The following is a 16156-nucleotide window of genomic DNA, read 5'->3' on the forward strand; positions in this document are numbered from 1 at the left end:
AATAACATATTTTTCGTCGTTTGATCAAAAAATTATTTCCATGAAATTGTAAAAAAACGTGGCCTAAAATATAATTTAAACTCAATTCCATGAAAAGTTTCTTACCTCCCCAGAAAATTAATTCCACGGAAACACGTTACATGGAACCGTTTCCTTTCCTTGTTATCAAACACAGCCTAAGATGCACTGAATTGTCTGATAGTCTCCGTAGGACAGCCTAGTGGAAAGATAAGAAAATGACACTAATGTGTACTGTTTTTCTTATTTTTTTGTCCGGATATACGGGTTTAAATAACCGGATCCATTTTTTTGATGGTACCGATTCTTTACCGAAATCAATTTAGTGTTAAAACTAAAAAAAAAGAAAACCAATAATTATCTTCTCCACCAAAAACCTTGAGTGAAAATGGCACAGTCAATTCCAGGTTTAAACCCTACAACAAGATCTTCTCAGTTCTTGTCTTAAGTCCGTTGGTTCATTAGGGATCAGATTCAGAAATGGACGAAGATAATTTTAAATTGGTTTTCGCCATTAATGGTGAGAGAGTTGAGTTATTGCATATCAACGATCATTCCACTACTCTACTTGAATTCATTCGTACACAGACTCGTTTCACTGGAACTAAGCTTAGCTGTGGAGAGGGTCAGTATTAATTTCTCTCAACTTCATTTTCATTGAATTGTTATTTTTTGTGTAATTCTGTAAGATGATTATGACTGCCTGGTAATGGTTTTCTTTAGATCATTAAGATTGTCTGATAATAGTGATGATTAAGAAATCCCAACAACTGTTTAATTGAATCTTGTTTATAAGAAATCCCAACTGTTTAAGTGTTCAAATTGATAATTGTTGTTACTTGTTAATATATTCCAGGGGTAGAAAGGGTTTGGGGTTTCCTATGAATTTAGTTCAAATTGATATAACTTTTCAATGTCTTATAGTCAATGAGATAGTAAACCTCTATATTATCGGATTTGTTGCCATTGCAGGTGGTTGTGGAGCTTGCGTTGTTCTTTTGTCCAAGTATGATCCTGTACATAAGAAGGTTGAGGATTTCACAGTGAGTTCATGCTTGACACTTCTTTCCAGTGTAGATGGGTGTTCAATCACGACGACCGAAGGCCTTGGAAACATTACAGATGGGTTCCACCCCATTCACAAAAGAATCTCTGGATTTCATGCTTCTCAGTGTGGGTTTTGTACTCCAGGCATGTGTATGTCTCTCTTCTCAGCTCTTGTTAACGCTGAAAAAACACCAGCGCAAAATCTGCGTCCTGGATTTTCCAAGCTCACAGAGTCAGAAGCTGAGAAGGCTATTTCAGGTAACCTTTGTCGGTGCACGGGTTATCGTCCAATAGCTGATGCCTGCAAAAGTTTTGCTGCTGATGTTGACATGGAAGATCTGGGTTTGAATTCCTTTTGGAAGAAGGGAGATACTGAAAGTGTAAAACTTTGTAATTTACCCCCATATGACCCTGGCAATGAGATTTGCACCTTCCCCGAGTTCTTAAAGTTTGAAATTAGATCCAAGATCCTCAGGGATTTAAATGGGCAATGTTGGTACAATCCTGCTAGCGTTGAGGAACTTGAGGATTTAATGGAATCTGTAGAATCTGAAAATGGCACTAGTGTTAAGCTAGTTGTTGGCAATACTAGTACAGGCTACTACAAGGAGGTTGATCACTACAACAATTACATTAACCTTAGATATATTCCTGAACTCTCAATGATCATAAGTGATGACACTGGGATTGAAATTGGAGCAGCTGTGACGATCTCTGATGCTATCCAAGCTTTGGAAGAAGGAGCAAATAATGGGCCTAGCTCAACAGGCAATCTTGTATTCAACAAAATTTCTGACCATATGAAGAAGGTTGCGTCAGAGTTCATCCGCAATTCTGCGAGTTTGGGAGGGAATTTGGTCATGGCACAAAGGAAACAGTTTCCCTCAGATATTGCAACTATACTTCTGGCAGCAGGTTCATCCCTCATCATACTTAGTGGCTCCAAAAGAATAGAAGTTACATTAGAAGATTTCTTAAATAGTCCACCTTGTAATACCAAGACTGTTATATTAAGTATCAGAATTCCAAGTTGGGCCTCAATGAACATTTTTACTTCTCAGAGTGGATCCGGATTGATGTTTGAGACATACCGAGCAGCACCACGACCCCTCGGGAATACCTTGGCTTACCTCAATGCTGCTTTCTTGGCCGAAGTTTCGCTCTCTAAAGTATCTGGTTGTAGTGTCCTAGAAAGGCTTCAGTTGGCGTTTGGTGCTTATGGGACAAAGCATGCAATAAGAGTAAGAAAGGTTGAGGAGTTTTTAATCGGTAGATCTCTTAGTAATGATGTTCTGCTTGATGCCATAAATATTCTTAGAGCCACAATAATACCTGATGAGGGTACTTCAAGTCCTGCTTACCGCTCAAGCTTGGCTGTCAGTTTTCTCTTTGATTTTCTTCACCCTCTTACTGAAGTTAGTACTGCGATACTGAATGATGGCTTGACGAGAGATACTAATTCCTCAGTGGTTACTGCTTCCAAATGCAACAATAGTTTTGATCAGCGGTCACATGTCAAAAAGGCGGGTTTGCTCTCTTCTGGGAAGCAAGTCATAAAAGTCAGTAGGGAGTTTCATCCAGTTGGTCAGCCTACTAAAAAAGCTGGAGCCGAGAATCAAGCTTCTGGTTCGTTATATACAAATTTACTAATTTAGAGACATTATTTAAACTATTGCCTGCAGTTCCTTTTCTTCTTAGTTAACTTAGTGTTAAATGGATTTGCTTTTTTTGTTGTTGTTACACTTGTCACTACATCCTCTAAGCCTTTTCAAAACTTTTCTGTTGCTAGGTTAATTTGTAACTTGATCGTTTTATTTTTAGAACTCACAGTTCAAAGATAACACGGAACTAAGTTTTTATTTAGTAGTTCCCATGAAATGTGACTCCAATATTAAATATGTAGGTGAGGCTGTATACGTGGATGACATTCCTTCTCCCAAGGATTGCCTTCATGGAGCAATGATATGTAGCAAAATGCCCTTGGCACGAATTAAGAATGTAAAGCTCAAGTCATTGCATTCACCAGATGGAGTTGTTAAGGTTATTTCTCTTGAAGACCTCCCTAAAGGAGGGGAAAATGTAGGGGGTAGGACAGGGTTTGATACTGAACCCCTATTTGCTGATGGACTTGCTGAATTTGCGGGCCAGATGCTTGGCTTTGTGGTATGTCATATTCTCTTGTTAGAATACAAACTGAACTCTTTAAACATTACTGTTTTGCCATTTTCTTAGATATTCAATATGGTTGATGTAGGTTGCAGATACACAGAAACATGCAGATATGGCGGCGGATAGTGCAGTGGTCGAGTACGACACTGAAAATCTAGAACTACCCATTTTATCAGTAGAAGATGCTGTTGCTAGATCCAGCTTCTTTGAAGTACCACCTTTCCTTTCCCCAAAGCAGGTAGGAGATTTTTCAAAAGGAATGAGCGATGCAGATCACAGAATTATCTCCGCGGAGGTGCTTGTCAAAAACTTTATTGTTCAAAGTGCTATTTTCAGATCGAACTCAGTATGTTTCTTAAGTGTGACCATGTAATGGTATCTCAATTGATTCACAACTATTTATTATTTCAGATCAAACTTGGATCTCAGTATTTCTTTTATATGGAGACACAAACTTCCCTTGCGGTACCAGATGAAGATAACTGCATGGTTGTTTACAGCTCCACTCAGGCCCCAGAGAACACACAGATTGCAATTGCTAAATGCCTAGGTCTTCCCGAGCATAACGTCCGTGTGATAACGAGAAGAGTTGGAGGCGGGTTTGGTGGAAAGAACCTGAAATCGATGGCTGTAAGTACAGTTTTGTTTATTTAATTACTATGCAAACCTTGTTGAATCAAACTGAACGTACGAGTCTTTTCAAAATTTGGAAGTCATTGGGTTACATCCTGATTTGGAAACTGAAGAAATAGTTTCTGCCGAATGGTGTGTGGTCATTCAACCTAAACTGGTAGATTTCTGAACATGCTAATATCCTTGTACTACCTTTGTTGGGCGTCCTCCCTTATCCTGCAGAATTATCTGTCCTACAATGAACCAAATATGATCTTATCTGACATTATAAATTGCATTGTATTTTTTGCCTGTGCTAAGTTTGTCTAGACTCGAGAATTTCATTGTTGTTGAAGATCATATTCTTTCACATTGTGCATTCAAACCAGTAAAATCAAGCTCACAATCAAAGAACTTATGTATAGGTTGCAACAGCATGTGCAGTTGCTGCTCACAAACTACGACGTCCTGTCCGAGCTTACCTCAATCGCAAGGTCGATATGATAATGGCAGGAGGAAGACACCCAATGAAAACAATTTACAGCGTGGGCTTCAAATCTGATGGAAAGATCACCGCTCTACATCTTGATATACTAATCAATGCGGGAGCATTTCTGGATGTAAGCCCAATCATTCCAGATAATATGGTGGGTTCATTGAAGAAGTATGACTGGGGAGCTTTATCTTTTGATATAAAAATTTGCAAGACAAATCTTTCTGGTAAGACAGCCATGAGAGCACCGGGGCATGTGCAGGGATCCTTTATTTGTGAGGTTGTGGTTGAGCATGTAGCATCATTTCTTTCTTTGGAAGTCGATGCTGTCAGAAAAAGAAATATACACACATACGAGAGCCTCAAGTTATTTTATCAGGATAGCGCGGGAGAACCTCCAGAATATACTATGCTCTTGATTTTAGATAGGTTAGCTATATCTTCAAGATTCCACCAAAGGGTAGAAGAAATAAAACAGTTTAACATCTGTAACAAGTGGATAAAAAGAGGAATCTCCCGGGTGCCCATATTTTATGAAGTGAAGGTGAGACCAACCCCAGGTAAAGTGAGCATTCTAAATGACGGATCGGTGGTGGTTGAAGTTGGAGGTATTGAGCTAGGTCAAGGACTTTGGACAAAGGTGAAACAGATGGCAGCATTTGCTCTGAGTCCCGTAGAGTGTGATGGAAGTCAGGATTTATTGGAGAGGGTTCGGGTCATTCAGACTGATACCTTGAGTCTGATACAAGGAGGATTTACTGCTGGGAGCACTACCTCAGAGTCAAGTTGTGAAGCAGTTCGCCTTTGCTGTTCTGCCTTGGTTGAAAGACTAATCGCACTCAAGGAAACATTACCAGAGAAGATGGGTCCAGTTTCATGGGACACTTTGATAGTCCAGGTACCTTCCGATCTATAAGTTCCTAATAATATTGTCTGCTATACTATTTTCTCACCCCAACTCATCTGTCTTTCAGGCGCATCTCCAATCTGTCAACTTATCTGCAAGTAGTTACTATGTTCCTGATTTCGGTTTAATGCGTTATCTGAATTATGGTGCCGCAGTGAGTGAGGTGAGTTAATGGCATCAAGAATAATGTGCGCATAGTTACTACTTACTTTTCGATATAAATTATAATGAATGTTTGTTGTTATTCGTTAAATGTACAGGTGGAAATTATTCTTCTCACAGGAGCAACCAGTATCTTGCAAACAGATATTGTCTATGATTGTGGCCAGAGCTTAAACCCTGCTGTTGATTTGGGACAGGTTTGCTCAACTGCAACTTATTTATTTCTCATCCAACTTCTTAAGAGTTTTTCTTCTTTCTTTGAGTTCTTATATGGGTTTCGCCTTTTAGATTGAGGGAGCTTTCGTTCAAGGAGTAGGGTTTTTTATGATGGAGGAGTACCTGACTAACTCTGAAGGATTGGTGGTGTCTGATGGAACATGGAACTACAAGATCCCAACTATTGACACTATCCCAAGACAGTTTAATGTTGAGATGCTGAACACTGGGCATCATAAGAAACGTGTTCTGTCCTCTAAAGGTTTCATATTTAACTCAAACCTTTAACCTTTAGATAATACGGACAAATCAATTAGGCTGCCAAGAAAGTTGAAGTCTAAGATTATATCTAACAGAAATTGCAGTATTAGGAGTATTATTACGAAAGATAATATCATATGACATCTGTGACTAAATTGTTTAGGCTTAAAACTATCTTAAGGTAGAATGTGTGATATGTCTTCTCCGTTTGTGCGTCCATTAACTATGGGTTTGTTTGAGCTAAACTTGGTATTCTCATCATTTCCAGCTTCTGGGGAGCCGCCCGTACTTATGGCTGCTTCAGTTCACTGTGCAACGAGGGCTGCCATTAAAGAAGCAAGAAAACAGGTTCTCTCTTGGAGTACTGGGTCAGAATCAGGATCAGATGCGTCGACATTTCAACTTGAAGTCCCAGCAACCATGCCTGTAGTGAAGGAGCTATGTGGGCTTGATAATGTCGAGAGGTACTTAAAAAGCTTGGTGGCTTCTCATTAAAATGGAATACAAGACCAGAAAAAATCCATTCCCAAACTTATGTTGTTGATAGTTTGTTGTGATATTAATGATTCATGAAAAGAGTACTAAGTAAATGATTTTCACAAGAATTTTTGGTACACACAAAGGACCTGCACTGGATCAGCTACAACACCACAAAATTTGGCCAATTTACTAACCAAGAAATTTTGAAATGCCGAGTTTGGGTCATCCCAGATGGATCAAGCAAATACCTACTCATTCCATAAGTCGGAGTTCTCCTCACCATGAAACCATGATGATGGTAGACGTTACGTCACCATGAATAGACCGATTTGTATTCCCTGTCTCTAAAAAAAATAGATAGGTTTATGTGTAAATTTTTTAGAAACGAAAATAGCAATATTTATGACCTATTTCAAGGTTGGACCGAGAAATTGGATTACCAAAACTGTGCCAGGGAGGTGGGTTGGGGTGTCTCTTTTGCCCGGAAAATAGTTGGACCTAATAATATTATTAAAAGTGACACTACAAACCTATGCCTAGTTTCAAAAAAAAAAAAAAAAAAAACTCAGTATTGGGGCCGAGTTCCGGGAGAAATCATATGGAACACAGCATTGAACCCACCACAAAGATTTAAGGTGCACAATTCAGTCCCGGTACATTGGTCACTTTTGTTTTTTTACATGTGCCATGGATCACATACAGCAAAAACATGTTAAAAGCCTACAACTCCCCACCGCAGACGCGCAAGGCTGTTAATGGGGTGCCAGATTTTGTGAGGGTGTATCAAACCAAGATAAAAATTGTTTTGTCCTATATGAAAATCTGTATTGTTTTAATAGTTTTGATATGCCCTCACTTAATCTGGTATCCCTATTAGCAATTTTGCAAACGCCGACTAAAAGTTCTGATAAAAAAAAACGCGGACTAAAAGCACATACCAGTCCATCATGCATAATCATTTCAGAGCACCTTTGCTATAAGACTCGGGCTTCTAACCATTTAGGCCAACCCAGGCAGCTAACAACAAAGAATTTTCATGCAGCTGACTAACATCTTATGTCATTGTAAGTTCGCTTTTCTAACATCAACATGCATTAGGTGTCCGTACGACCACAAATGCTAAGTGTGATGCATACATATCATCATTGAGGTATTTTATAGCGTGAAATCTTTTACGGAAATGATATAATGACCGAAGGAACTGTACTGAGTGTGCACCGTGTGAGAAGATGGTGGACCCCACTCAACCGTCAGATCAAAAAATAAATAAACATGCACCGAACCATTCATCGAAATTATCTCGCTACTAGTTGGAATGCAAGATATATCTACAGATAGAAGTAGTGCTAAAAAATAGACAACGTTTTTTTCCCCTAATCTGCAATGCTTTTATCTAATCTAATAGTCAAATCAAAGTCCTAAATAATAGTCCTAAGAGCAAGGGCTATGGGTAGTGTCACTCTTTCAAATGAAGAAATGCACTACCAATTTGAGCAGATTAGAGACTGCTATGGGTAGTCTTTACCCCACTTTTCCCGTAAACCCGTTGGGAATGTAACACTAGACGGGGGACTGTCCGCCGTCTAGGTAATTTTTTTGTCTTTTCTTTATTCAAAGGGGGAATATCCCCTATCAAAGTAGTATTTTTTGTTTTTTTTTTGGACGGGGACTATCCCCGTCAAAGTGGTATTTTTTTTTTTTTTGACGGGGGCTGTCTAAGTAATCTTTTTTGTTTTTTTAATTTTTTTGGACGGGAGCCTGTCCCCATCTACTTCGATTTTTTTGATAAATGGGAGACCTTCTCACGTGTAGTGTCTTTTTTTTATTTATCTATATTGGCTTCACTCGTTCATCTGAACGAGCAATCTTTCGTATAAAAGAATTAATTTCCATTTAGAGACTACCCATAACCCTTGCTCCAAGACTTATGACAAAGACTTTCATGTAAAATATTTTACACCACTCCAAAAAATACTGTGGATAATGGCCCTACGAATATTTTCAATCCTACAAAATATTTTATCAACAACTAAAATGTTAGAAAATATAATATTGTATTTTTCAATTATTTCTTATTTTTAAGCAAATAAAAAATAATCCACGTAGATCGACGGAAGCAGGAGTACTGGTGTCCAAACTATGTAGGCCTATAAAAACATACATACTACACGAGTGACACAACCATCGACGGCAACATACTACTTTTGTCCAAACTATGTAGGCCTGTAGAAACATACATACTAGACGAGTAACACGACCAATGTTTGGTTATCACTTATTTGCCTTCCGAATGAGACTTATTATTCTTTGTTATGTGGTATTGAGATCAATTCAATCTTTCTTTCTCTATGAACGTCTCCATCAACATTTGTCGTACTATGTCACTAACTCTAGTTGATTACCAATTATAAATGAGGCTTTTGGTCCACTAATTTCAACATAGGAGCGAAGTTGTTGAGTTGTTAAATTCTAAAAGTATTCATCATCAATTTTAGCTATGAATTATGCGGATAGATGTGGAGTTTTCAAGTTTAGTTGCATAATTAGAACGTCGTTGTCATGGTGCGAGGGCCGACCGAGAAAAAAGAAGAAAAAAAACGAAACACCGTTGATTACATAACGCGTTATATCTCTTTGTTGGAGTGTTATTTTGAGACATATACATCGTTTTAGTGGTTGCATAATCTAACTAGTGGATGCATGAACCAAAATACGACTGTTATGCATTCTTTTTTGTTGGAATGATACTTTTTGGCATATTCTAACTCTGTCTCAGAAAAACAGATACTTTCACGGTTTCATTTTTGCCTAAAATATGCCAAATTGAAGAGATGAAAGTATCACTTTTCATGACACGGGATGAAAGTACCAATTTTCCTGAAACGGGGTGAAAGTATCATTTTTCCTGAAACGGGATAAAAGTACCATTTTTCCTGACACAGGGTGAAACTATCTGTTTTCCCGAAACAGAGTGAAATTATCATTTTTCCTGAAACGTGGTGTTTCCTGACATGGGGTGAAAATATCACTTTTCTGAAAAAGAGTGAAAATACCACTCTCCATGACACGAGGTGAAAGTATCATTTTTCCTGATACGAAATTATAGTAATTGAACTAAAAGAAAGGAGTATTTTGGTATTATCAAGTGCAAATTATAAAATAATTTTCAGTTTTTTTATTAAATAACAAATTTACGTTATGCTTCTAAAATGAAAAAACGGTCGTAATCTCTCCGAATCCTTTGGTTCATCCGGTCGATCGGCGCAAATATATTTTAAACAGATAGAAGCATAATCCACACGGATCGACAGAAACAGAGTACTTATGTACAAACAATGTAGGCCAATAAAAGAAACATACTACACGAGTAACACGACCATGCTTGGTTAGCCCTTCTTTGTCTTATGAATGAGACTTACAAAATCAACCTAATCGTCATTTTGATTGTTTGTTACAAATAATCTAATCTTTCTTTTTCTACGAACGGCTCCATCAATATATGTCATAGTCTGTCACCATGCATGAAGAGACCCACCGACTCTAGTTGATAACCAAACGAGGGATTTAGTCCACCAATTTTATTAAGGGACGTCTAACAATTTATAGGTGTTTTTGGCAAACTTAAAATATGAGACCTGTTTTTTTTAATAAACGTAAGTGGTAAAATGTCTCAAAACCGATTTCAAGGTTATGAAAATATCCCAGACGTTGGGGAAAAGATTAAAATTCCCTAAAATCTTATCAAAATGTCATATTCCGTTACTTTTACCTATAATAATCAAAATGGGACATTTTGACAGATTTTGACTGGTCAACTATGTTATAAATGGTCTCTTTTACCCTTCGACAAAATCTATGGTTTCATGGTTTAGGGTTTAGGGTTTGGGCTTCAAGATTTAGGGTTTAGGTGGTGGCAGCGGTGGTGGTGGTGTTCGTGGTGGCAACGGTGGTGGTGGTGTTCGTGGTGGCAACGGTGGTGATAGTGGCATTTGTAGTGGCGGTGCTGGTGGTGGAGGCGGTGCTGGAGGAGGAGGCGGTAACGGTGGCGGCGGTGGTGGTGGTGGTGGAGGAGGCGTTAGCGGTTTTGGTGGTGTTGGTGGTGGTTGTTCTAGTGGTAGTGGTGGTGGCGGTGGTGGGGATGGTAGTGGTGGTGGCGGTGGTGGGGATGGTGGTGGTAGTGGCTGCGGTGGTGGTGGTGGCAACAGTGGTAGTTGGTGGTTTTTCGTTTGGTAGTGGCGACCGTCCAAAACAGTCCCCATTATGTCAGCTTATTTTTCATAAGGGTATAAATGTCGTCTTTTCACACGTGCGAGACCCTATACGTGCTAATTTGACCATTTAACCATCTCTAACGGAAAAAGTAACGGTTGAGATTTTGATAAGATATTGAGACATTTTAATCTTTTTCCTAACGTCCGGGACATTTTCACAACTTCGAGATTGATTTTGCGTCAGTTCGACACTTCTTGTTCACGTATACAAATATAGAGTAGAGTTATTACTGACTAAAGTCGTTGTGTCTGCAATAGCCCTCCAACACGAAACACCGTAACTCTGCAGAACTAAACCAGATATCCAACAATAGAACTCTATACCATATTTGTCTGTTTTAATTTTATACAACAATTTATTCTTTTCAACCCCAAATGTCCAACGCCATTTGGCTAGTAACGTAATGTTCATAAACTTGAGGTTACAAAATCCCAAATCACGTTCTTCAGTAGCACGTACCATAAACTAAGGACACATTTGGCACGGAGGTAGTTGAGGGTGGAGTTTAGTCAACAAGAGAGGTCAAAAGTGGAATTGAATTCTAAGTGTGTTTGGGATGGGTGGAATTGGAACTTCAGGGAGTTGAAACTCCATCGTTCAATGAAAAATCAAATGACACCTCTCCCAATGAAACTTGAAACTCCATCCTTTCAACGCCACTAGTTGACCATATTGATGTTTCTACTTTATTTTTTTTATTTAAACAATATTGGAGTTCTTATAATTATAAATTTACTTTGGTAATTAATATATAATTTTATATTGTTTTTTGTCTAATTTAATAATATTATTTTAAATATTTTTAGTAGTAATTTTTATACAGTATTATAAATCTATTTTTATACATATATATATATATATATATAATTATTTTTTAATTCAAAATATTAAAATAAATTATACTTAGAAAAAAATATTATTTAATATTATATTTGTTAAATCAATGTTTCGATTAGTGGTTTAGATCAATATCTTGGCCCGAGACAGTTCAGAGGTGTAGTTTTCTATCGTCTTGGTGTCCCTTTATTTTTTGAGGGCAGGTTGTGCTCATGTTGCAATAGGCATATGGATATTTTTGGTGACCATGCGCTTCACTGTGCTAATGATGTTTGACTAAAATTCCACCATAACTTAGTACGTGATGTAATTGCAAATATTTGTTTCAAAGCTGGTGTCCTTGCACGCAAGGAGGTGTATTTGGGTCTTAAGACAGATAGTAACAAGGATTTACGTCCAGCGGATATCCTTGTTCTTAATTGGGAAAACGTCCAAGATGTATGTATGGATGTCACAGGGGTCTCACCCTTTACTGGTGATGGTGTTCGTTCTTTTGTCCCATGCTAGGCTATCTCTAGAGCAATTTCGCGTAAACGTTCTAAATATTTGAATGAATGTACTTCGCATGGCTATGATTTGGGTGTTTTAGCTTTTACTACCTTAGAGGAACTTGGCGAGGATACTATTTGTTTCTTCAAGCGTTTGAAGAATTGTTTAGTCAACCATGATGCTGGTAGTGGTCTAGATATTTTTATTTTTCATAGATTCGTGTTGCCATTCAAAAAGGAGGTGCCCAGCTTGTTGCTCGGTGCTAGACGCATTTATGTGTCTAATATATCTCATTTGTATATATTGTTAGTGCTCGATTTTATACTTATTTGGCTATTTTATTTATTTGTAGGTGTTTTTGGAGAAATAAGGTTTTGCGGCGAAATTGGCTCGAAAAGTTGTTAAAGGAACATGGGAGGACATTTGCTATTCGGACTCTCTCTTTGCATAAGGGGTAACCCATTTCTAGGCGTGTGCTAAAGGGAGAACAACACATGATAGGGGGAGGTCACTTTCCTTCCCAAATTCAAAAGAAGAAAATTGGCGGGAAAACTAGCTTTCACGCCTGGCAGTTTAGGATTCGGATTTTTGAGGAGTTTTATGGAGATTAAATCGCTGGAAATTGTTGGACTGGACTTGCTAGAGGATAATAGGTCATATGCAAGTTATTTGGTCGATCGAATTGGGCTGGATAAGCCGTGAGAGCAAAACAGAGGCGAAGAAGAACACGTGACCCTGTTGAGCTTGTTTTAGGAGTTTTAGAGAGACTAAACACCTATAAATCTTTCCAAAGATACTTATATATCCCAGGAAGAGTTTGAGATAAGTGGTAAAGCTCAGAAACGCGTGAAACGAATGAGGGAAGAGATTATTGTCATGACTTCCAAGTAAGGAAAGAGGAGATTTCGAAGAGGTTTGGGAGAGATTAAATTGTCTTGTGGTGTATAAATAGGTTGCTTAGGGTCCCAAGAGGAGATATCAAGAGGTTTGGGGTCGAGAGGAGAGCTCAGGAGGCGAGAATCAGAGATTACAGGAAGCCCGTCTCTGCTGCTGCTGCTGCCATTGAAGAGCACGAAGAACACGAAGAACAGACTCTCACAGACAGTTGTTCTTCTACAGTAACAAGGACAGACGCTTGACGTTCATAAAACAACAGTAACAGAAGCACTTCAGTTTTATCTTTCTTCTCTGGACACCTTCTGTGGGTCGCAGATTCACTGATTTTATTCTTTTCACTCTTTTAATCAACTTTTGAGCTATAAACATGTATTTTGAGCAAGTGATTAATATGAGTAGCTAAACCCCAACACTGGGATGATGGAGGAAGCCCTATTTCACGCATGTGGTAATTCTAATAATTCTTTTATATTTATGATTTTTATTGAATGGGTGTGACTTCGTTTGATGATTTATGCTTGGTCTATGTATTTTTGATACATCATTCTTGTGATTTACAGTCATTGCTTTTCAAAAATCTATTTTTGGCAAAGAACAAAAGTCCATATTTTTATTATTTGAACTATAATTGATTAGAATTATTATTTGAGTCACATGAATGGAATTTGGTGGAATCCTGAGTCTTAGTATCTCTTGATCTTGTGACATATCTTTTGTATATATTTTTATTTTTAAATCTTTACAAGTCCGAGCAACGAACTTTTACTTACCACTTCAAAATTACATCACTCGGCTACCAGCTAAAAACTCTGTAGTTTAATTTTATTAAATTATTTTGGGTCTACTTTATATTTATTAATTTATAGTATTATCTTTATATATGTGTATAATGTTTTTTAATAAATAATTTAAAAATTATTTTTTCTCACATTTAAAAATAAAATAATAATAATTTTATTATTAAAACACATTAGTGTTGTTGATAAATGATTAATTTTTATTTTAAAATATTATTTTTATGGAATTTCAAAAATTGAATTTAATTAAAATTTATTTATTTAAATTAATAAATTCATGCTAAAAAAAATAATTCATTTACCGGATTCACTGTTTTCCGGCCATGGTTCTTTTGACGGCGATTTCTCTGGCGATTGAAAGCCAGTTTTATTCACCGGATTCATCATGGTTTTCCCTTGATTTCTTTTCGTTTTTGCTTTCCTTTTGGTTTCTTTCCCATGGTTTCTCAATTTTCTTTTCCCTTTTCGGCACTTTGTTTGCAGTTTTTTTTTAGGATTCGAGTTTTTCTTTTTCTTTTAGGGTTCGACTACAACTCTCATGGCTAGATTTACTAGGGCATATTCTTCGCGCAACCTATTGACAACAACCCCTCTTCCCATGTTCCTTTGCACTCATATTCTTCACCTTCCTTTACAGAAGAAACTGTATCTGTTAATGTCTTTTGTCACTGCCCTTTTAAGAGCTTTGATGGATGTCATCATGGGGTTAATGGAAGGGGTTATGCCAAAGGATTCTTCTTGAGGCATTTACATGACCGACACCTCTTTTATGAAGATAACAAGGCCATCTCCAGAGAGCTTATTGCTAAACATTTGCATATATACCTTGCATAGGAGAAGGTTCTTGGTTGTTTACGGATGTGGATGTTCTGTAAATGTATGCATTTACATGCCTGGAAAATGTCGTGTAAGGGTCGAGAAGGTGTTGTTCATGGATACGTTGTTGCAGGGCCATTCTATGGCGCAGTTGCACATTTTCTTATTCATGATGTAGCTAAGACTGTCGAGGTAAGTGTTATCCGTTTGGGTACTTCAAGTGATGCAGTTAATTTGTGGCGTTTCTGCGGGGGATGCTGGTGTTGCTGTAGCAGAGCATGTTGGTTCTCTATCTACAGATTTGCTCAATGTTGTATTCCAAAGACAATTTACCATCGTAACTTGCATTCCTCATCAGTGCCGACTATCCTTCTCAAGTTCATTCTCAACCTAGCTAATTTGACTGCTTGGATGCAGCTCATACTATTTCTTATTTGCACTTTAGAACTATACAGGCCAAGAAGTTCAGCTGAAGCGAAATCTGGTAACCGGAAACGTCTACAGGTTACTTCCATTAACCAAGATTTATCGGTTTGGAAGGAGCCCAACAGTTGTTTCGCACTGATTAAAGAGATGTTGCAACTTCCTATTGTAGTATGTATAAGCAAGCAGATGTGAAAAAGCAGGGCATAGCTAACATGACAGCTTTCCGAAATAAAATGAGTTGTGGTCATTTTGCTCGCAATTCGACAGTTTTCTTCAAATGGGGTTGCTCCTTGTAATGAATAAACTTACTATGAGTTGCAAGATAAACATCCAACAACGCCTCATCTTGTTGTTCCTTGTGATGATGTTACAGTGGACCCAATTACGGTGGATTGTCGGGCAATTGTGGGAGCTAGTAAGAGATTCATTAAGTTGATGTGATGAGTGGGTGTTGATGGTGGTTTTTAGCTTAGGTTCAAAATCGTAAAACTGTACATCTGACAGGACATCACTATGACCATTAGCATATTTATTGAATCAATCAGCATGCCTACGTAAGAATTACCGGGGTACCTTTTGTTTACATGGGTCATGTTCCACGGCAAATACCTTAACATTGACTGGCATCATCTATGCCAAACCCTAATTCTCATTCTATCGCGCCAAGGCATCCCAACCATGCCAACCGCACCACTGCGCCAATGTCATGACGTGCCAGCCGCACCTCCGCGCCATGGCATGACGTGCCAGCCGCACCTCCGCGCCATGGCATGACGTGCCAACCGCACCTCCACGCCAAGGCATGCCAACCATGCCAGAAGCACCATTGCGCCAATGGCATGCCGTGCCAGCCGCACAACCGCGCCAAGGCATGCCAACCATGCCAGCCGCACCACCGCGCCAATGGCACGACGTGCCAGCCGCACCTCCGCGCTAATGGCACGACGTGCCAGCCGCACCTCCACGCTAAGGCATGCCGGCCTTCTCTATGCGGCTCCCAAAACGAAGGCGTCCGACGATCATTGGCCACCCTTCCATCTTAGATGCAAATATTAGCCGTCCAAGGTCACCAACCAACACATGGTAACCTTTGTCCCCAAACTCTAGTTTTGGCCACGCAAAACCGCGCCAAGGCATGCCATGCCACATGTGCCAATGACATGCCAACCTCCTTGCCGCGCCATACCATGTCGGCCTTCCCTATGCGACTACCAAAACGAAGGCGTGCGGCGATCAACGGCCACCCTTCCATCTTAG

The 16156-nt window shown here is 38.7% G+C and overlaps 1 protein-coding gene across 1 annotated transcript; it reads left to right on the plus strand.

Moving 5' to 3' along the window:
- Positions 1-384: 384 nt before the first annotated feature.
- LOC113345293 (indole-3-acetaldehyde oxidase-like) lies at positions 385-6490 on the plus strand. Its single transcript, XM_026589079.1, has 10 exons — positions 385-643; positions 991-2691; positions 2969-3228; positions 3320-3529; positions 3646-3864; positions 4272-5237; positions 5314-5409; positions 5507-5605; positions 5697-5886; positions 6154-6490. Exons 1-10 carry the CDS (start codon positions 499-501, stop codon positions 6378-6380), a joined length of 4113 nt encoding a protein of 1370 aa, XP_026444864.1. The 5' UTR covers positions 385-498; the 3' UTR covers positions 6381-6490.
- Positions 6491-16156: the final 9666 nt, after the last annotated feature.

Source organism: Papaver somniferum, unplaced genomic scaffold, assembly GCF_003573695.1.
Source record: "Papaver somniferum cultivar HN1 unplaced genomic scaffold, ASM357369v1 unplaced-scaffold_81, whole genome shotgun sequence".
NCBI lineage: Eukaryota > Viridiplantae > Streptophyta > Magnoliopsida > Ranunculales > Papaveraceae > Papaver > Papaver somniferum.

Coding starts and splice junctions, on each gene's coding strand:
- LOC113345293 (XM_026589079.1), top strand. CDS start 499: ATGGACGAAGATAATTTTAAATTGGTTTTCGCCATTAATGGTGAGAGA. Junction 3,530..3,645: donor ACAGAATTATCTCCGCGGAG/GTGCTTGTCAAA, acceptor TTATTATTTCAG/ATCAAACTTGGATCTCAGTA. Junction 5,238..5,313: donor GGGACACTTTGATAGTCCAG/GTACCTTCCGAT, acceptor TCTGTCTTTCAG/GCGCATCTCCAATCTGTCAA.